The sequence below is a fragment of the Diceros bicornis genome, chromosome 25 (genome assembly GCF_020826845.1).
Source record: "Diceros bicornis minor isolate mBicDic1 chromosome 25, mDicBic1.mat.cur, whole genome shotgun sequence".
Classification (NCBI taxonomy): domain Eukaryota; kingdom Metazoa; phylum Chordata; class Mammalia; order Perissodactyla; family Rhinocerotidae; genus Diceros; species Diceros bicornis.
The window spans coordinates 46,896,950-46,920,686 of NC_080764.1; the positions used below are offsets into that span (position 1 = coordinate 46,896,950).

A 23,737-nucleotide genomic window follows, 5' to 3' on the forward strand; every position below is an offset into this window, starting at 1 on the left:
GACTAAATCAAAAACTTTAACTTCTATGCAACAAAAGATACCACACGTAAGTTAAAGGTAAGCAAGACTGGGTGAAAATGTTTCCAAACTATATGGCAGGCGACAGAAAAACATGCAGAATACAAACACAGCTCCTATCAATTTATTTAGAAATCAACAAATATCAAAACAGAAAAATAAGCAAATGGTATGAACAAGCAAGTCAAAGAAAAAACATGAAGTGACAAACATATAGGAAGATGTCCCACTTCAGAAACAATCGAAGAATCAGAAACAATCAAAGAAAAGCAAGTTAAAATGAATTTCAATTTTTTTGCCCCATTCAATTAAAAAATAAAAATATGAGTGTGAAGAAATGCTATTGATGATACTGTTGATGACAGTGCTAATTAGTACTGACTTTCCAAAAGAGCAATATAGCCATATTTACGAAAATTCAAAATATGCATGTGCTTCACCACAGTAACTCTCTTTTTATCATCTACCCTCAAGAAATACTCACACACGCATACACAGAGGCACATACAAGAATTTTCACTGCGGCACTGTTTGCAAAAGTGAAAAACTGGAAATCTCCTAATAGTCATCAATGAAGGAATGAGTAAATAAATTAGGGGGTAGCCAACGAAATACTAGGCAGTAGTTTAAAGACCGATATATGTTAATATTTATATATGTTCAATACATAACAAACAAAGCTGAAAAGCAAGGTGTGCAGTATAACTACACGGCAGCATACACAATTAGAAACACACAGAAAACTGGATCTAGATAGATAGATATGAAATGTGTACAGATAAAAACCTGGGAAGATATACACTAAACAGGGACAGATGAAAAACAGGATTCTAGTCAAGTAGGACTTCGACTTTCTAGCATTTGAATTTTTACAACAAGAATGTACTCACGTATTGCTAGTGTAATTCTTTTACCAAAGAGTAAAAGGAAAACTTGTAGGAATAGAAAGAAATTATAAAGGCACAAGAAAAATTAAGAAACACAAACAGAGTGAAAAATAGGGAGAAAACAGAATGAATGAAATTATGAAGTGGAGTTGTTTTCTCTTCTGGGTCCTTCCTCAAATATCGTTTCTCAGGGAGCCCTCCCTGTTTGCCCGATTTAAAAAATGCAACCCTTACCATCATCACTATCCACTCTACCGTCAATAGTGGGGAGAGCTAAGAAGCATCTACAGAACTGCACTCCAGGCACCCTGGTAGATCAGGTACTTCTGGAAATGAGAACAAGGTCAAGCTGAAAAGAGGGCTACTACCAAAAGTCCAGAGGCTGGAGGGTTACTCATTAAAGGAGGTGAAACAGACTACCTCTAATTTAGGGGAGACCAAGCACAATGAGCAAAGGATAATACACTGAAAACAGGAGAATTAACTGAAAGTCCATCTATAGGATAAGTTGGCAAGACTCTCTGCTCTCTTCCTCCACTCAGTTTCCAGAACACTGGAATCCAGGCTTACCCTCTCCAGGCAGGAATCTGCAGATTCTTCTCTGGCAATGACTAGCCCAAGAGAAAAGACCCACATTTCAACATCAGGTATTCCCCAAGGAAACAACCTAGCCAGGTCACCCTGAGTCACTACTCTTACCAAGCACACCCATACCTAGAGAGAGTATAATCGCTTTTTTGTCTGCTGTTAAATATGAGCATCACACTACAAAGACCACCAAACGTCAAAGGCAAGTGTCTACACAAAAGACAAAGTCCAAATGGAACAAGAAAAGAAAAGTCAATTAGAGGAAGTGGGCTATAGAGAGATGAAAACATCTAAAAAACTATCATTAAGCACCTCGGAAATAAGGAAGGATATTACATCTACAAAGAACAGGATGATATTTTTAAAAAGGAGGGAAGGGGGCACACCAACAAGATGTCTTAGAAATTAAAAACATAGTAAAAATGAGGAGCAGGCCCGGTGGCATAGTGGTTAAGTTTGCATGCTCTGCTTCGGTGGCCCAGGGTTCACAGGTTTGGAAGCCCGGGCACGGAGCTTCACACTGCTTATCAAGCCATGCAGAGGCAGCCTGCCACATACAAAATATAGAGGAAAATGAGCACACATGTTAGCCCAGGTACAATCTTTCTCAGCAAAAAGAGGAGGATTGGCAACAGATATTTGCTTAGGGCCAGTCTTCCTCACCAAAAAAATATATACAGTAAAGGGGGCCGGCCCGGTGGCGCAAGTGGTTAAGTGCGCATGCTCTGCTGCGGTGGCCTGAGGTTCACCGGTTTGGATCCTCGGCACGCACCGATGCACTGCTTGGCAAGCCATGCTGTGGCGGCATGCCATATAAAGTAGAGGAAGATGAGGCACAGATGTTAGTCCAGGGCCAGTGTCCCTCATACAAAAAAAAAAAAGAGGAGGATTGGCAGATGTTAGCACAGCGCTGATCTTCCTCACTAAAAAAAAATATATATATATATACACACACACAGTAAAAATGAAAAAGGCAAGAACTGGAACATAAAACTGAAGAGATTTCCTAGAAAACAGTACACACACACAAACAATTAGAAAATAGGAAAGAAAGTATTTAAAAATTATAGGATCAGCCCAGAAGGTCTAGTGAGTTCCAGAAAGAAAGAAAATAGAAATTGGAAAGGAAGAGGAAATCATCACTAAAATAATTCAAGGAGTGACGTCAGCATCATGGTGGAGAGAACTTTTCCGTAAACTCTTCCCCCGATAAGATACAACAAAAGGAACATTCACAGACCAACAATGGAATTCCAGACAGTGAAAAGCAAGATCAGAAAGATCCACACAGCCGCACATCTGAGAGTGGAACGAGCTGGGCTCCCACGGGAAGTGAGGAGAGGTAAGGAGAACTCCTCTCCCTCCCCAAAAGATCAGTGATCCCGGTCCGCGTGGCTCCCAGAGAGGGGGGAGGGGCGGCCCTCTGCAGGGAAACCGTAGCTCTTCGGACTCTCTCAGCCAGTGGGAAACTCTCACACAGAGGACTCAGAACCTGCTATGGGGTACCATCAACATCTGAGCACCCCAGAGAGTGGATAATGAGGGGCAAATGAAAAGCCCCCACGCCAGGGACCCAGCAGGCAAAAGAGGGAGCCCCCCTCTCCCTGAAAACCGGACCCTGCAGCTCAGCCAACGAGACCAGACCAAGCGACCCGACCCACGGATGACAGCGAAAAACCGCCGCAGAACACAGGGGGCTCAGATTACACAGCCCTTTACCCCCACACAGTGGCGGAGGGTGGAAATTGCAACCAGAGATTTCCAGGATGAGGAAAAACAAAGCCAATACAGGAACCACAATGCAAAGATACATGAAATCACCAGACCAGAAGGAAAATGACAAGCACCCAGAAACCAACCCTGAAGACACAGAAATCCATAACCTAAACGACAGAGATTTCAAAATAGCTGTCATAAAAACACTCAACGAAATACAAGACAACACAGACAAACAATTCGATGATTAAGAGTTTCTTCACAAAAGAGATTGAAATCATAAAAATCAATCAGTGCTGATGGAGATGAAGAACACAATGGAAGAGATAAAGGAGAATCTGGAATCTTTAAAGAACAGAGCTGACAATATGGAGGAAAGAATTAGCATTTTAGAGGATAGGAATACAGATATGCTCCAAATGAAAGAGGAGAGAGAACTAAGACTAAAAGGAAATGAAGAAAGTCTCCGAGAAATATCTGACTCTATTAGGAAATGTAACATAAGAATTATAGGTATTCCTGAGGGAGAGGAGAGGGAAAGAGGAACAGAGAGCCTATTCAAGGAAATAATAGCTGAGAATTTTCCAATTCTGGGGAAGGAGCAGGAAATACCAGTAAGTGAAGCCAACAGGTCACCTAACTATATCAACAGGCAAAGGCCCTCTCCACGACACCTAGTGGTAAGGCTAGCCAAAGTCAATGACAAAGAAACAATATTAAGGGCAGCTAGACAAAAACAAAAATTAACGTACAAAGGAACTCCCATCAGGCTCTCAGCGGATTTCGCAACAGAAACTTTACAGGCTAGGAGAGACTGGAATGATATATTCAAAACACTGAAAGACAAAAACTTTCAGCCAAGAATACTGTATCCAGCAAAAACATCCTTCAAATATGATGGAGAAATAGTAACTCTGTCAGATAAACAAAAGCTAAGGGAGTTCATGGCCACTAACCCCCACTACAAGAAATACTCAAGAAGGCCCTCAGGCCTGAAAAAAAGAAGAGAAAGGGAATAGAAGGCTTGGAGCAAGGAGAAAAATAGGTGGACAAACTCAGAAAAATAGTAGATCTTTACCGGAATAGGCTGGCAACCACTTAAATACCAAAATCAAGGACCAAAGGAAGGAATTCACCAGAAATAAATTTAACCTCATCACTGTAAACACACAGCCACAACACAAGATAGAATAAGGTATAACAAGAGCAACTTAGAAGGGGAACAGGAAAGTGACTGAATTGACTTAGTATATGGAAATAAGAGGCCATCAGATAATGGACTATCTCATACACAAGATTTTTTACACAAACCTCAAGGTAACCACTAAACAAATAATCAAAACAAAATAACATATGATAAACAAAGAGAAAACTAGAAGAGTCATAAGACAGAACAACCAAACTGAATTGGCAGTCCGAAACAAACGGGACAAGAAACAAAGGAAACACAAAAGAGCCAGAAAATAAGTGACAAAAGAGCAACATTAAGCCCTCATATATCAATAATTACCCTAAATGTAAATGGATTGAACTCTCCAATCAAAAGATACAGAGTGGCAGGATGGATTAAAAAGCAAGACCCAACAATATGCTGCCTCCAGGAAACACATCTCAGCTCTAAAGACAAGCACAGGCTCAGAGTGAAAGGATGGAAGACAATACTCCAAGCTAATGGAAAACAAAAGAAAGCAGGTGTTGCCATACTCATATCAGACAAAGCAGACTTCAAGATAAAACAGGTGAAGAAAGACAAAGGGAAACATAAAAAGATAAAAGGGACACTCCACCAAGAAGACACATCACTTTTAAATATATATGCACCCAACATAGCAACACCAATGTACATAAAGCAACTATTAACAAACCTAAAAGGAGACATTAACAACAACACAATAATGGTAGGGGATCTTAATACCCCACTTACACCAATGAATAGATCATCCAGACAAAAAGTCAATAAAGAAATAGTAGACTTAAATGAAAAACTGGACAAGATGGACCTAGGAGACATATACAGAGCACACCATCCAAAAACAGCTGACTACACATTCTTCTCAAGCACGCATGGAACATTCTCAAGGATAGACCATATGCTGGGAAACAAAGCAAGCCTCAATAAATTTAAGAAGATTGAAATCATAACAAGCATCTTTTCAGGCCATAATGCTATGAAACTGGAAATGAACTATGAAAAAAAAACTGGGAAACCGACAAAAATGTGGAGATTAAACAACATGCTACTGAACAACCAATGGATCATTGATGAAATTAAAGGAGAAATCAAAAACTATCTGGAAACAAACGAAAATGAAAATATGCCATACCAAACCATATGAGATGCAGCAAAAGCGGTCCTGAGAGGGAAAATCATAGCGACACAAGCCCACCTTAACAAAGAAGAAAAAGCCCAAATAAGCAACCTCAAATTACACCTAACAGAACTAGAAAAAGAAGAACAAACAAAGCCCAAAGTCAGCAGAAGGAGAGAAATAATAAAAATCAGAGCAGAAATAAATGAAATTGAGACCAAAAAACAGTAGAAAGGATTAATGAAACAAAGAGTTGGTTCTTTGAGAACATAAACAAAATGGACAAACTCTTAGCCAGACTTACTAAGAAAAAAAGAGAAAAGGCTCAAGTGAATAAAATTAGAAATGAAAGAGGAGAAATTACAACGGATACCACAGAAATACAGAGGATTATAAGAGAATACTATGAGAAATTATATGCCAATAAATTGGACAATCTAGAAGAAATGGATAAATTCTTAGACTCATACAACCTCCCAAAACTGAACCAAGAAGAAATGGAGAATCTGAATAGCCCAATCACAAGTAAAGAGATTGAAATAGTAATCAAAAACCTCCCGAAAAATAAAAGTCCAGGACCAGATGGCTTCTCCGGCGAATTTTACCAAACATTCAAAGCAGATTTAATACCCATCCTTCTCAAACTATTCCAAAAAACAGAGGAAGATGGAATACTTCCTAAGTCATTCTACGAGGTCAACATCACCCTGATACCAAAGCCAGACAAACACAGTACAAAGAAAGAAAATTACAGGACAATATTGCTGATGAACATAGATGCAAAAATCCTCAACAAAATATTGGCAAACCGAATACAGCAATACATTAAAAAGATGATACAGGCCCGGCCCCGTGGCTTAGCAGTTGAGTGCCCACGCTCCACTACTGGCAGCCCAGGGTTCGTTCGGATCCCAGGCGCACACCGACGCACCGCTTCTCCGGCCATGCTGAGGCCGCATCCCACATACAGCAACTAGAATGATGTGCAACTATGACGTACAACTATCTACTGGGGCTCTGGGGGAAAAAAAAGGAGGAGGATTGGCCAAAGATGTTAGCTCAGAGCCAGTCTTCCTCAGCAAAAAGAGGAGGATTAGCATGGATGTTAGCTCAGGGCTGATCTTTCTCACCAAAAAAAAAAAAAAAAAGAAAAAAGAGATCATACACCATGATCAAGGGGGATTTATACCAGGGACGCAGGGATGGTTCAACATCTGCAAATCAATCAACGTGATACACCACATCAACCAAACAAAGAATAAAAACCACATGGTCATCTCAATAGACGCCGAGAAGGCATTTGACAAGATACAACATCCATTTATGACAAAAACTCTCAACAAAATGGGAATAGAAGGAAAGTACCTCAACATAATAAAGGCTATTTATGACAAACCCACAGCCAACATCATACTCAATGGGGAAAGAGTTCCTCTGAGAACAGGAACGAGGCAGGGCTGCCCACTCTCACCACTCCTGTTCAACATAGTACCGGAGGGTTTGGCCAGAGCAATTAGGCAAGAAAAAGGAATAAAAGGAATCCAAACAGGTAACCAAGAAGTGAAACTCTCACTATTTGCAGATGACATGATTTTATATATAGAAAACCCTAAAGAATCTGTTGGAAAACTATTAGAAATAATCAACAACTACAGCAAAGTCACAGGGTACAAAATCAATCTACAAAAATCAGTTGCATTTCTGTATGCTAATAATGAACTAACAGAAAGAGAGCTCAAAAAGATAATACCATTTACAATTGCATCAAAAAGGATAAAATACCTAGGAAGAAATCTTACCAAGGAGGTGAATGACCTATACAGTGAAAACTACAAGACATTATTGAAAGAAATCGATGATGACATAAAGAAATGGAAAGATATCCCATACACGTGGGTGGAAGAATAAACATAGTTAAAATGTCTATATTACCTAAAGCAACCTACAGACTCAATGCAATCCCAATCAGAATCCCAATGACGTTCTTCACGGAAATAGAAAAAAGAATACTAAAATTCATATGGGGCAACAAAAGACCCCGAATAGCTAAAGCAATCCTAAGAAAAAAGAACAAAGCAGGAGGCATCACAATCCCTGACTTCAAAACATACTACAAAGCAACAGTAATCAAAACAGCATGGTACTGGTACAAAAACAGACACACAGATCAATGGAACAGAATTGAAACCCAGAAATAAAACCACACATATACGGACAGCTAATTTTCGACAAAGGAGCTAAGAGCATACAATGGAGAAAGGAAAGTCTCTTCAATAAATGGTGTTGGGCAAACTGGACAGCCACATGCAAAAGAATCAAAGTGGACCATGTGCTATCGCCATTCACAAAAATTAACTCCAAATGGATCAAAGACCTGAAGGCGAGACCTAAAACTATAAAACTCATAGAAGAAAATACAGGCAACACACTATTTGACATTGGTCATAAAGGAATCTTTTCGGATGACATGCCTACCCAGAATAGGGAAACTAAAGAAAAAATAAGCAAGTGAGACTTTATCAGATTAAAGAGCTTCTACAAGACAAACGAAACCAGAATCAAGATGAACAGACAACCTACCAGCTGGCAGAGAATATTTGCAAAACATACATCTGACAAGGGGTTGATCTCCATAATATATAAAGAACTCACACAACTGAACAACAAAAGAACAAACAACCCGATCAAAAAATTGGCAGAGGAAATGAACAGACACTTCTCCAAAGAAGATATACAGATGGCCAATAGGCACATGAAAAGATGTTCAACATCATTAATCATCAGGGCAATGCAAATCAAAACAACACTAAGATATCACCTCACGCCCGTTAGAATGGCTATAATCATCAAAACCAAAAACAACAAATGTTGGAGAGGATGTAGAGAAACAGGAACCCTCATACACAGCTGGTGGGAATGCAAACTGGTGCAGCCTCTATGGAAAACAGTATGGAGATTCCTCAAAGAATTAAAAATACAGATGCCCTATGATCTAGCCATCCCACTACTGGGAATCTATCCAACGAACCTGAAATCAACAATCCAAAGAGGCTTATACACCCCTCTGTTCATTGCAGCATTATTCACCATAGCCAAGAAATGGAAGCAACCTAAGTGTCCCTCGACTGACGACTGGATCAAGAAAACGTGGTATATAGATACAAATGGAATACTACTAAGCCATAAAAAAAGACAAAATTGTCCCATTTGCAACAACATGGATGGGCCTGGAGAGTATTATGTTAAGTGAAGTAAGCCAGAAAGAGAAAGACAAACACTGTATGATCTCACTCATATGTGGAATATAAACCAACACATGGACAGAGAAAACTGTAATGTGGTTACCGGGGCAATGGGGGTGGGGAGTGGGCACAAGGGGTGAAGGGAGACATATACATGGTGATGGACAAACAAAAATGTACAACCCAAAATTTTACAATGTTAAAAACTATTAAAACATCAATAAAAAAATAAATAATTCAAGAACATCTCTTAAGAACTAAAAGACAAATTTCCATATTAAAGAAGCCCATCAAATACCTGGCACACTGACAGAAAAGACCATAAAGGCACATTACCAGGACATCTGGAACACTAGAAACAAAGAGGCAGTTCTAAAACCTTCCAAAGAAGAAAAAAACACACAGAAGATCAGGAATTAGAATGCATGAGACTTAACATCAATAATGGAAACCAGACAAACCTGGGTTAATTTTTAAAAATACGTGGGAAAATTTATTTTCAAACTGTAATTCTATACCAGCCAAGCTATCAATTCAGAATAAGGACAGAAAGTCTAAAAAAAGAAATGTTTCTGCTCCCATATGTATCCTTTTTCTCAGGAGCCCTGGAGCTGTACCAAAACAAGGAACTAAACCAGAACAGAAGATAGCATGGGATACAGGAAACAGGGATTAAAATATGGGCAAGAGGCAAAAAGAATCCCCAGGATAACTGCTGCGCGGCAAACCAAAAGAGCAACCAGTTAAGAATGAGCTTGTAAGAAGGCTCTGGGAGACACGTCTCCACGAAGATGAAGTTAGAAGATCAGCTATGTGCTTAAATACTTTGAGAAGAAATGTGGACAACTGAGCCAGAGTTTCAAGGTGAATCAGAGGTAAGATACAGCAAAATCTCTACCTTCCATAGAGAGAAGACAACACGATACAAATGTTAAACACAGTTATCATATAACCCAGGGTTTTCAAGAGAAACATATATGTCCACACAGAAATGTGTATATGAATGTTCATAGCATTATTTATATGAACCTAAAAGTGAAAGCTATCCCAATATCCATCAACTGATTAATGAATAAACAAAAACGTGGTATAGCCATAAATGCAATATTATTCAGCAAAAAAAAAAGAAAGTACCAATAGGTGCTATAACATGGATGAAACCTTGAAAGCATTAGGCTAAGTGAAAGCAGCCACTCATAAAAGACCACATATTGTATGATTCCGTTTAGATGCAATGTTCACAACAGGCAAATCCTCAGAGATAGAGAGTAGATTAGCAGTTGCAAGGGCTGGGGTTAAGTGGGAATGGGGGTGACTACTAAAAGGTATAGTTTCTTTTTTAGGAGTGATGAAGATGTTCTAAAATTAGATATTGGTGATGGTTGCACAACTCTGTAAATATACTAAAACCATTGAATCATACACTTTAAAAGAGTGAATTTTATGGTATATGAAATATATCTCAATATATATTATATTGTTATTGTAATAACAATATAATATATATTATAACAATATATAACAATATATTGTTATACAATATATATAACAATATATATTATATTATTATTGTAATAACAATAATATATATATTGTTATTTTAAAAATGGCATTTCTTTAGTCGTACTTTTTTTCTTAAATACCTTTCCAGCATAAAGAATACTAGAAGAATCTAATGCATCATCCAATGGTCTCCAGTCCACTATTACTTCAGCATCCTAGAGAAAGAAATTATTAACCATATTTACTATTCAGCAGTATCTTACATTCTTAGTTACCTATTTTTAATACCCTGAACCCAAAAAGAAAATTTTAACTTCTTAAATATTAGCAGTTTACATACGCAATATCATATGTAACCACTACTCGACAACCAATGTTATGTAGATTTTTCAATTCTGCTTACTTTTCATTATAAAAAAGTTATATTACTGCAAATTTTACATAAATTTTAAAATATTCCATGCCATTTCACTGGCTTATCTCAAGTATTTTATTTCTAACATCATTTCCATGTTAAATTTACAACTACAGCTCAACTACATAATTTTATTTTACACACAAAATTCAAATTTGCTGATAATGTCCCAAAGATGAATCACTACCATAAATAATTATTAAATAAAATCATTTACCAGAAACATACCTTTTCTAAAATACGCAATATTCCTGAAATCAAACTGTCTTGGTCATTGGTCTTTCCACAAGATGAGTGAATATAGACCCCTTCCTGTTCATATATAACCTGGAACAGCAAAAATAAGATTAATCACACCACTTTTATTCAGTACTACTTCAACATTTGTCAAAAAAAAATTAAGAGATGTTTTCCTATAATGCCTGAACCAAGCTTCCAATTATTTCATATGTAAAGGTATTATATAAAAAACATCACTCAGACATAAGAGCACTTCAAACAAAGATAAACTGGAAAGGAAGTTTCCAGTTTATGAACATGCATGCAAGTTCATCGGTTTAGTGATAACCACAATCTTGACCTTCTCCATAAACAAAGATATCAGGCTAAATGCTATGTGTCTCAATATGCAAATCCCACTTAAAATACATTTGTAATAAATGTTAAGCAAAATACTGGGTTCAAACTGAAAATATTCAAGAATAAGAACAGATGAAATACAATGAGGAATCAGTGCTTTCTAACTACTCTCATAATAGCACATTTTTTACTGTAAGATCATTTGGGTGTGTTTTTATAGAATGGTGGCATAGAAATTCAGGAAAAAATATGGGAATTTTAAAAGAGTAATGATGAGGACTTTTAGAAATGACTTGTTTAAAATAGTTCAAGCACACAAATATTTATAAATATGAGTGCTTCTATAAGTAAAAGCATGTAAAAGACTATAGATATATTAATATGATTAAGACATGACTAATGAACAATGTCCTATGGGAATATAGGGAAGACTTAAGTTAATTTCTAAGTAAACTGAAACATTTCAAGTTAAGCGTTATTTTCTATAAGCATGTTATAAATTAAGAATCCATTCCTGGGAGCCATTTCAAACCATTAAAAAATCTTTTCATTATGAAAATAAGTAAAAGAGAAATAAAAATAGTCATTTCTAGACCTACGTACTTTTGACATATGTAAGTTTGGAACAGAGTGTACTTTCTATTTATGTAGACCTTTTATTAATACAATCACATCACTATTCAGAAGAGCATGGGGACCAACAATACAGGACAAGCACCACCAGAGCCCATCATGATCACCCTCTAGTTGATGATTGCAAATGGGCATGTATCGTCCTGTTTCTAGCTAACATTTATTGGAACACTTTTGCACCAGGAACTCCATGTTATAACCCTGGACCACAGGTTATATAACTATATCCTACTACATCATTAGGATGAGGAGCCTGTTTGTGTGAAGGAGGAAACTGAACGAGAGGTTAAATAACTCACCTAAGGTCGATGACACAAATAGTAAGGTGTGTTTAGGAGTGGCGTGGAGATTGAAACCCAGGCAGCGTGACATCATAAAACTGTGTTCTTAGCCACTACACTATAAAGCTCCCACATTACTTTTACTTCCTCTCCTGTGTTATTTTAATCACTTGTGATATGGACTTATACAATGTCTCATCTCTTACAGGAAAGAGTCTTTCCAGTAATCAAGATCACCAGAGAAGTTCTGATCTCAAAAACCCAAGATGGACTTCAACAAAATAGTCGTTAAGCAACAGACTAGCATTAAGCAGAGGGCAAAGACGGTTGACAGTATGAGTTAGGGAGCGGTGGGAGACAATGCTATATTGTCTGTATAGAGATGAAAATTTTTCAAGCATGCAGATTTATTGACACAGGAACACAAAGATATGCATACGAATATTCACAAGTATTATTTATAATATCAGAGGGGGTGAGGGAGGGAGGAAAGGAAAGGTATGAATCAAAATGTCGACAAAGAAAGAAATGATCAAATATATACTGGGATATTCATTCTACGGAGGATATTATTCAGGAGTTACGCAAGGATGAGGGAGATTAAATGGACAGAAAGACAGACATGGAAAAAATTGCCAATTATATGCCGTATGATGACATACTTTTTAAAAGTTTTCTTTATCCGTGTAAAATACACAGAACAAGTTCCGGAAGAACACACTTCAAGCTGTTAACAGAGGTTACTTTTAGATGAGAGAATGGGATGGGGAAAGGTTGAAAGAGGAATTGTTAACTTTTTATGTTAAAGCCTCTAACATTTCAATATTTCAAAGTTAAAATACAGTTACATATTGCTTCAGTAATTAAAAAAATAATTTTAAGGAGTAAAGTGAAAAAAAAGAATTCCAGAAACATAAACTATAACCTTGCAGGACTTCAGTTTATCAATTTGTAAAACAGGAGGTTGAACTACATAATTATATCTGGGGCCATAAAATGGAAGTATGAAAAGGTTATAGAAAAGAAATCCCTTAAAATCTCAAGCTTTTGTGCAAATAGATCACAGACATATCCAGAAACTACATTTTAGCATATTTTCACCAAGACTCAGCTATTAGAAGAATCAAGAACTTCACAGTTCTCAGAGTAGAAAAAGGGACACTCACTTGCCAACAAAAGCTTGGTATCATTAACTATGCAATCTAAGATTCTGTGATACTATTAACACTAAAGAGATTCTGGAACTTTAATGAAGTTAAGTGAACCCCAAAGAATCAAATCAAACACTTTACCTACTGAAGCACTTTAGGCAACTCTTTCTTTCCCATACATATGTTGGTCAAGTGTTGCCTATTCTCTTTCTCATTTAAGAAAAGGTTGAGTTTCCTAAGTAATTTATTAGCTAAATAATTTCCTAAGTAATTTAGTAATTTAATAAAAAGTATTAAAGTACCAGGCACCTTACAAAAAAGTCAAAGCTGCACTCACCCTGTGTTCCTTAAGTCTAGAACTTTTTAAGTGAAAAATTACCTGTCCAAAAATTCACAATTCCAAACCCAGACTCCTACTGTCTTTAGAAAGCAGTCATGGTCAGCTTTCTAACTTGAAAAGTGTGATGTTAAGCAATACAAATTAATAATTCTGCCAGAAATGGTACACAGGATAAAACTAATAAATTTACCTTTATGTGCTACTAAACCTTACAAGGTCTTATAAGACTAAAAGGCTCAGAAAAAAAAATACTAGTTGCATCAGTACATAACTTACTTCAAATATAAAATAACTTAATGACAACAGTTTTAACCGAATAGCACTTGGTTTTCAAAGCACTCTGATCTCATTTAATCCTCACAACCAAACTGAAGGAGCCAGAACAGATCTTATCATCTCCATCTGCACTTCACAGAATGGACTAAGCTGTTCAGTGTTTGTTCAAGGCCACATGCAGACCAAAGGAAGGAGTGCGTTTCAGATCTCCTGAGACCTTCATCTACTAAATCTCAACTATCACTACCTCAAGAAACTATCAGAAAAATTCCACATGGTTTCCCTAGAGGAAAGCAGTTTCTGAAACTGCTTAGACGTAGAAAATAATGCTGCTTCAGGACTAAAAACAATTTCAAATGTCTTTAACTTATAAATCAGTGTAGCAGCTAACCGCTGAACAATTTGGCCATTAAACAAAAACCCTTAATTTCCCTCCCATCTGAACTCCTAAACATTCCACACAAGAAGCTTAGTCCCTTTTATAACATTTTGGTTTGAACCATTCATTTTACTATTACAGCCCATAACTGTATTTTTTTTAAGGGAATGGTTTTACTTATTTTTTTATTTACAGCATGTCTGCTCATCACCCCAGTTTCTGGGGACATGTGTATAATAAAATACAACTCTACAGGTATCAACTACTTAAAATAGTTCAAAGTACAAAAACAGGTCCAATTAAAAATTTGATCTTATACAACAGCATGAAGATATTTTGTTCTTCATTAGACTCTACAGTGAATTGATTCCTGAGGAGTATCATTCCACCATAGGATATTCTGCTTCCTATGTTTACCAATGGTAATAATTAATATTTGAAAAGCTATCTCCAAGCTTGTTTGATATGAAAAATTATTTTGCTACAGGGAATAATTATGATATTAGAAATTTCATCTGAGGTAATACTTTTAGTAAAACAGGCTTCTAACTTCTCTCTCTGGTTTTATTCACGATCTCTAATGTAAAGTAAAAAGAAAGGTTCAAATGTTATTATTGGCCATGTAATATGTCTACTATGCATTACTTTAATAAAGCATTTCTACATCATCACATTTGATCTTCACAACTCAATTAGATATGTGTTATCATTCCCACTTTGTAACTGAGAAAAAACGCAAGGAAGTTAAGTGACTTCAGCAAGGTTCTTTCTGGGGTAGAGACTCAGAGGTCTGCTCTGACAAGCTTTATTTGTCCAAAAAATACGTAATGAAAAAGGCAATCAACTTAAGGCTCAGCACCCATGGACACTGACAAAATGGTTCCAGGATCCTATGTGCTAGTATTTCAACCTGAAGGAGTCACCAGTTACCAGTGAAGGAGTTACCAGTCACCAGCTATGAACATGAGGAGGTTCTCTATGCTACAGGAAGCAAAGAAAGGGCATCAGCAATGCCTCACCTTCTTTCTACTACCTAAGATTTCAGAGAAGATGAAAAGTTCATAGGCATAATAGGAAAAAAAATATATAAGCCAAGAAAAAGGACAAGAAAAAATTATATTCCATGGAGGTGAAGGGCAATGAAAACTAATGTCAGGAAGCTGTCAAATAGAAGCTAAAAGAAAAAGACTGAGACAAGAGTCTGCACTACTAGAGATGTACAACATGTTTGAGATTCTTGCCACAGAGAACCCAGACTCTAAGTTATCAGCACCAAGCATTCCAAATAGCAAGACAATGTGCAGGCAGTAAAGACTTTCCATGATTGCTACCTTAGGGATACAGAGGCACCAAATGTAAAAATAAAACAGCCTAATCATTTCCCTTGCACATATATTCCAGACAGTACTAAAAGTCTATGTCAGTTCTGCAAGCCCAGCAACTTAGTAATTTGTGATATTTTACAAGGGAATAAATTATATGATAAAAATATATCTGGAATACATGTCTAATGAAGATATAAATGGTGTTTTTATTTCATCTTCCAGTTCATTTGGCAGAGAAAGCTGAGTATGAAGACTATACAAACAGGATACATAGCTGTTGTCAAAATCAGGATTTGGGTGGTTTGGGATATTTTGTTTTGTTTTTTTTGGACCATGGTTCCTGTATGGTCCAATCTTTCAAAATCCAGAAGTAATGTGTTTGATAAGAAGAACTGAAATTGAAACGCAAAGAGAATGAACAAACTATCCAAAGAAAAATAAGATATCAAATACCATAAAAGACAAAAGGTGCAACTGATTGAGAAAAACAAAACTGGAAGAAGTACCCAGTAACACTAAGCAGAGAAAGAGAAGAAGGACTTAAAAAAAATGACACAACAGCAATGTTTAAAAAATACCAGTAATAATAAAAAAAAAAAAAAAATGCAAGTAAGTAAGTACCATACAAGTTAGGACAGTGGTTACTTAGGGAAGAAGGGTGCATGGAAGGCCTTCTGGAGTGGCTGCAAAGGTCTATTTCTTGAACACAGTGGTGGTTACAAGAATGTCTGCCTTACCACTCATTAAGTTATGTAAGTGTGATTTTCCATATATAAGTTTTGTTTTACAATCAAAATGCTAAAAATTACTGGTGATAAACACAAAATGTGAAGTTTTAAATAGAATTTAAACCAAATCTCAAGAGTAGTGGAGATGGAAATCATGACATGAATTCAACAATAGAAGAATACACATTGAGAAAAAGAAAAGGAAGGAGGACAGATCAAGCAGATTTGAGGGAGCAGTCTCCCTACCGCTAAGGAATACCTGCAAAAAAAAAAGGGGGGGGATGCTATTGTTGTGGCGAGTATATATAAACTACTAATGAAATGGGGAAAAACAATACTCTAAAATATATTACAAATTGGCATAAAGCCACCCTACAGATGTGATGACAACCTTCAGCTACCCAAATATCTATTGGCATTCTCTAAATACTTAGCATCTGACAACATTCTTGAATATCTTGTTGACAATGTCATCTCTCAGAAAGTACACGACAGAAGAGAATTAATGTAGACCAACAGGAAAGAAATGGTTATTAACAAAAACTCTGGAAGAAAAACACCATCTCAGAGTTCATAACAACAAAGGAAACAAATTTGGAACATAAACATTCATCCTGGGCTTGAGGGCAAAAAAGATATATGGAAGACATAGGTATTAATCCCGCCAAAAACAGAGAGGAAAAAAATCCCTATAATGACTTATACTTCCAGCCAAGATGGAGTGAACAGAAACTGGATTTATCCTCCCACCAGGGAAAAAAAAAAGCCATACGTATGAAAGAATGGTTTTCAAGAGGTAATGAAGGACAGCGACAGCTGAATGAAAGGCCACAAATGAAGCAAGTCATACAACTGTCCTAGTTCACTGTCTTGAGAGAGTTTCCAGCTGTGGTAATGTGAGAGAAAACCCAGAAAGTGCCCAGTGGTCTCTGTGAGTTGACGACACAGAGCTGGGAACTGGGAGAGGTCAAGACAGAGTTCACAGGACACAGTACTGGAGAAGAGAGAAGAGCAGAGAGAGAGACCTCAAGAGATGGGCAGAGGTCCTCGAGTACTAGGCAGAGTTCTGATCACTGCACGTGTATCAGTAAACTACTTAAGGCGAGAGGGAAAAGCCACCTGAAATTACTGTAAGAGACCATCTGCAGGCTCACATAGAGCTGTCCCCACCAGAGTGGGGCACCTCATAAGTCACAGGGCATTGGGTAGTATTCAGAATAGTTTTGCCTCAGCAGTGGGGCAAAATTAGTTCACATTAAATGCTGTGCTGATACCATCTAACCAAGTTTAAAAGCAAGACCCAAAACTATCAAGTTGTTTCTGTATAATTTAAGTGCCTTCTAGGATAAAACTCAAGAATATTTTATAGGAATACAAAAATATCTAGCACCCAACAAGATAAAATTTACAATATCTGACTCTGATTAAAAAAAATTATCAGGCATGCTAACAGTCAGGAAAATATAACCCATAATGAGGAGGAAAATCAACAAGTTTAAATATGACCCCAAATGTCACAAATAATTCAATTAGTAGAGAAGGATATTAAAGCATTATAACTGAATTCCGTATGTTCGAGACACTGGAGAAAACTTAGAACTCGGTAAGAGAAGACATCAAAAATATAAAAAAAGACCTAACTGAACTTCTAGAGATGAAAACTACAACATCTGAGATGAAAAATACACTGAATGAGATAACAGCAGATTAGACATTGCAGAAGAATAATGAACTCAAAGTTAGAGCAACAGAAACTTTTCAAAACAAAACATGAAGAAAGGAAAAAAGACTGAGAAAAAAGTGAACAGAGCATCAATTAGCTACAGGAAAACTTCAAGTGGTCTAGTGTACATATACTTGAAGTACCTGAAGGCGACAACGGAAGGGAGAAACAGAAAAAGAATCTTTTCTGAAAAAATCATTGCAGAAAATTTTCCAAATTAGATGAAGACTATAAACCCAGAAATCTAAACAGCTCAATGAATTCCAAAATTCAAGAATCCCAAAGAAAACTATATAAAGGCACATCATAATCAAATTGTGCAAAATCAGAAATACAGAGAAAATCTTAAAATCAGCCAGAGGGAAAAACATTAAGTGTTGCCTAACGATGGGGACACATTCTGGGAAATGTACTGCTAGGCAATTTTGTCACTGTGAACATCACAGAGTGTACCTACACAAAGCTAGATGATATAGTCTATTACACACATTGCTGTGTGGCCCATGACTCTGTAACAATTACAGCAGATTTCTTTTTAGAAACAATGGAGACTAAAAGACAATGGAGTAACATCTTTTTTAAACCACTTTATTGAGGTATGATAGACATATAAGAAGCTAGACATATTTAATGTATACCACTTGATGAGTCTGGGGATAAGTGTACACTCGTGGAACCATCATTATCAGGCCATAAACACATCCATCACACCTCTGTACACAGTCTCCTCCTGCCTCCTTGGAGCAACTTCTCTAAATACTGAAAGAAAAACACTGTTAACCTATAATTCTATACCCAGAGAAAGTATTTTTCAAAAAGAAGGTAAACTAAAGACTTTTTAAGACATATAAAAGCTAAAAAACTCATCACCATCAGACCTACACTACAAAAAATGTTAAAGGAAGTCTTTTGGGGAGAACAAATACACTATAGAAGGAAATCTGGATCCACACACAAAACTGAAAGCCATCCAAAATAGTAACTATGTGGATAAATATATTTTATTTCTTGTTAATCAAATCTATTTGTTTAAAGACTAAATAAATTATATACATGGTTTCTTTTCTGGGGTTTGTAACATATGCAAAAGTAAAATGACAAAAAGTAGCACAAAGGCCAGGAGAAGAGAAATGGAAGTATATTGTTCTAGGTTCTTATACTTTATGTGAAGTAGTATAATAACTCTGAAAGATAAATGTGGTAAGCTAAAGATGTATATACCACAAGCCCTTAATCAATCACTAAAATAACAGAGTTATAGCTAATAAGTCCACAAAAGAAATAAACATGGAATAATGAAAACTACTTGATTAACCACAAAGAAGGCAGAAAAAGAAAATGGAACAAAGAAGAGATAGAACAAATTGAAAACAACCAGCAAGATGACAGACGCAAACTTAACCACATCAGTAACCACATTAAATGGAAATCATCTAAAGACTCCAACTAAAAAGAGATTGTCAGATTGGATAGAAAAGTTAAGACCAAACTCTATGCTACCCACAAGAAAAGCAATTTAAATATAAAGACACAAATAGGCTTAAAACAAAAAGATGAAAAGATATACTAAAACTAATCAAAAGAAAGCTAGAATGGCTATACTAATATTAGACAAAAGTAAATTTCAGAGCAAAAAAATATCAGGTACAAAGATAATGTCATAATGATAAAATGGCCAACACATTAAGATGACCTAAGAATCCTAAATGTTTATGCACCTAATAACAGACCTTCAAAAAATATGAAGCATAAGCTGATAGAACCTTAAGAAGAAACAGACAAATCCACAATTAAGTTCGAGATTTCAGTACCCTTCTCCCAATAACCGATGAAAGAATAGACAGAAAATCAGGAACAATACAGAAGACTCGAAGAACACTATCAATTAACTTGACCTAATTAGCACTTTATAAAACACTCCAACCAACAACAGGAGAATACACATTCTTCTCAAATGTACACAAAACATTTACCAAACAGATCATACTTTGGGCCATGAAATACACCTCAGTAAATTTAAAAGAATTTAAGTATGTTCTGTGACAACAATGGAATTAAACTACAAATTAGTAACAGAAATATCTTTGGAACATTCCACATATCTGAAAATTAATAACATACTTCTGTATAACCCAAGGACCAAAGAAGAAATCAAAAGGGAAATCAGAAAGCATTTGAGCTGAATGAAAATGTAAACATACCACATCAAAATTTGTGTAGTGCCACTAAAGCAGTGCTGAGTGGGAAATATATAGCACTACATGCCTTGATTAGAAAAGAAAAAAGGCCTCAAATTAATGACCACAACTTCTACCTTAAAAGACTAGAAAAAGAAATGCAAATTAAACCCAAAGTAAGCAAAAAGAAATAAAGAGCAGAGTAGAAATTAATTAAATAGAAGAAAAATAGGGGGAAAAAATCAATGAAACCAAAAGCTAGTTTCTTGAGAAGAATAAAACTGGTAACTCTACTCACACTGATGAGGAAAACACAAGACAAGAAGAAACTAAGAAAATTTATGAATAATTTAGACTAATAAATTTGATGACTGAGACAAAATAGATAAATTCCTTAAGAGACAGAGCTACCAAAGCTCACTCAAGATGAAAAAGATAACTTGAGTAGCACAGGATTAAGAAAATTGATTTTGTAGTCTAAAACCTTCCGAAAAGGAAAATTCCAGGTCCAGATGGTTTTACTGGTGAGTTTTGCCAAACATTTAAGAAAGAAGTAAGACCAATCTACACAAACTCTTCCAGAAAACTGAAGAGGAAAAATATTTCCCAACTCATTCTGAGGCCAGCATTACCCCAACACCAAAATCAGACAAAAACATTATAAGAAAATAAAACTGTAGATGAATTTCTCTCATAAACTTAGATGCAAAAACTTTAAACAAAAGTTTAGCAAACTGAATCCATCAACATGTAAAAAGGAAAATAATTCATGACCAAGTGGGGTTTACCCTACTAGGGGCTGCTTTAATATTCAAAAATAAATCGCTGTAATTCACCATAGTGAAAATTTTTAAAAAGAAAAACCATATGATCATCTCAAAAGATGCAGAAAAAGCATTTAACAAAATCCAACATCCATTTCTGATCAAAACTCTTAGCAAATGAGGAACAGAAGGAAATCTCCTCAGTCTGATAAAGGGCATCTATGAAACACTTACTATAGCTGATATCACATACTTAAGAGACTGAATGCTTTCTCCTAAGATCAGGAACAAGATAAGGATGTCCACTCTTACCACTTCTATTCAATACTTTGCTTGAGGTTTTAGACACTGAAATAGAGAAAAAACAAATAGAAGGCATCTTGTTTGGAAAGGAAGAAGTACAACAACTTATCTGCAAATGACATGATTGTCTATGTAGAAAATCCAATGAAATCTACAAAAAGCTACTAAAACTAAGTGAATTTATTTAGTAAAGATCCAGATCAATATAAAAAATCATTTCTATATATATCAATGAACAATCAAAATAGAATTTTTAAATATAGCATTTCCAATAACATCAAAGAATATCAAATACTCAGCTATAAATCTGATACAAAATGTGCGAGACTTCTAAACTGAAAATTATAAGACATTTCTAAGAGAAATAAAAGACCTAAATTAAATAAGAAATATACCATGTTCATGGCTCAGAAGAATCAATATTGTTAAGACGTCCATTCTCCCCAAACTGATCTGTAGATTGACTACAATGCCAATCAAAATCCCAGCAGGCTCTTTTGGAGATATTAACAAGCTGATTCCAAAATTTGTAAGGAAATTCAAATGACCTAGGTTAACCAAATCAGCCTTACAAAAGAGTCATGGTGGAGCACTAACATACTTGACGATGAGACTCAGTATAAATCTACAGTAATCAAGAAAGTGTTGGACTGACGTAAAGAGAAACAGATTGACAGTACAGATTAAATAGTTCAGAAACACAAAGATACATAGATGATAGATTTATCTTTTACAAAGGTACAAAAGCAATTCAGCAAAGAAAGGATAGTCTTTTCAACAAATAGTGCTTGAACAACTGAATATCGTGTGCAAAAAATAAACTTCAATCCATATGTCGCTCTACATATACAAACTAAATTAAAATGGGTCATACATTTAAATGTAAAACCTAAAACTACAAAACTTTAAAAAGAAAACATAAGGGAAAATCTTTGTGTCCTTGGATTCAGCAAAAATATTTTAGAAATGACACTAAAAGCATAAAATTAAAAAACTGAGAAATCATCAAAATTGAAAACTTCTGCTCTTCAAGACACTGTTAAGCAAATGAAAAGCCAAGGGTCAGGAAGGGAAAATACATCTGCAAATCATATCACATGTCCACTAAACGAACTGTATTCAGAGCGTAAAAAGAACTCTCAAAACTCAGTAACAAGAAAATGAACAACACGGTTTAAAATGAAATGGGCAAAAGGTTTGAAAAGACACTTCACCAAAGAAGACACAGAGATGGCATATAATCACACGAAAAGATGCTCAATGTCACTAGGGAAAAGCAAACAAATCATAATGAAATACTACACATCAATTAGAATGGTTATAATTAAAAACACTAACATGCAAATAGAACTTTCATACACTACCAGTGGGAATGTAAAATGGTACATCTACTTTGGAAAATAGTTTGACAGTGTCTTAAAATGCTAAACATGCTACTAACAGTATGATCTACCTATTCTACTCCTAGGTATTTGCCCAAGAAACTACAAAGCATATTTTCATACAAAGATTTACCAGTGTTCACAGTAGATCTGTTAACAGCCCGCAGTGGAAAAACCCAAATGTCTATCAAAAGGTAAAGGGAAAAACAAATCGTGGTCTACCCATACAATGGGATATCACTTGGCAATAAAAAGGAACAAGCTAATGATACATCCAACAACTAAAATGAATCTTGAAATAATTATGCTGAACGAAGAAAGACCAAAAATAGAGTGCATGCTATATAATACCACTTACATAAAATTCTAGAAAATGTACTAATCTATAGTGACAAAAAGCAGCTGAGTGGCTGCCCATGGACAGGGTGAAGGCAGTGATAGGTTACGAGTCAAGAGGAAGCTGAGTGGTAGAAACGTCATTATCTTGATTGTGTTGATAGGTTCATAGCAACTTACTGTCCCTCAATTATACCTCAATAAAGCTATAGAAACAATAACCTACAAAGAAAGTCTATTAAATCTATTGTTTTAAACTGTAAAACCCTACATAAAAGTAAATACATAACTAGAGATATTTCAGTAAAAAAACAAAAAAGGAAGAAAAATAAGTTGATTTGCCTCAAAAAAAAATTAAAAATCACACCCTATCTGTTCTTCATTGGGGATTAAGTGTCCAGAGGAAGCAACAAACTATAAAGGGCATTCAAAGACTTGTCACTTGGTAGTACTAAACTAATTATATCAACGATTCAACAAGCTTTTATTAAGCACTTATACACCAGACACCATTGAGAGCAGAAAAATAAACTATGTATCTGGTGGCGTTATTAAAAAAAAGGTAAAATCTTTACACAGGAACAACATGTAAGGGTGCCAAAGAAAGCAGAAAAGTTCTCTATTTGGAATAAGACTGTCGAAGGCTCTTGTTTATTCTTAAGTAAGGCTCTTGTTTATTCTT

The 23,737-nt window shown here is 35.8% G+C and overlaps 1 protein-coding gene across 1 annotated transcript in view; it reads right to left on the reverse strand.

The window, feature by feature from the left end:
- Nucleotides 1-23,737, reverse strand: part of TBC1D15 (TBC1 domain family member 15) — a 75,864-nt gene that overhangs the window by 43,801 nt on the left and 8,326 nt on the right. The window contains exons 2-3 of the mRNA XM_058568775.1: nucleotides 10,907-11,005; nucleotides 10,404-10,478 (exon numbers count right to left, since the gene is read on the reverse strand). Coding sequence (XP_058424758.1) covers nucleotides 10,404-10,478; nucleotides 10,907-11,005 — 174 coding nt within the window. The remainder of the gene's footprint in view (nucleotides 1-10,403; nucleotides 10,479-10,906; nucleotides 11,006-23,737) is intronic.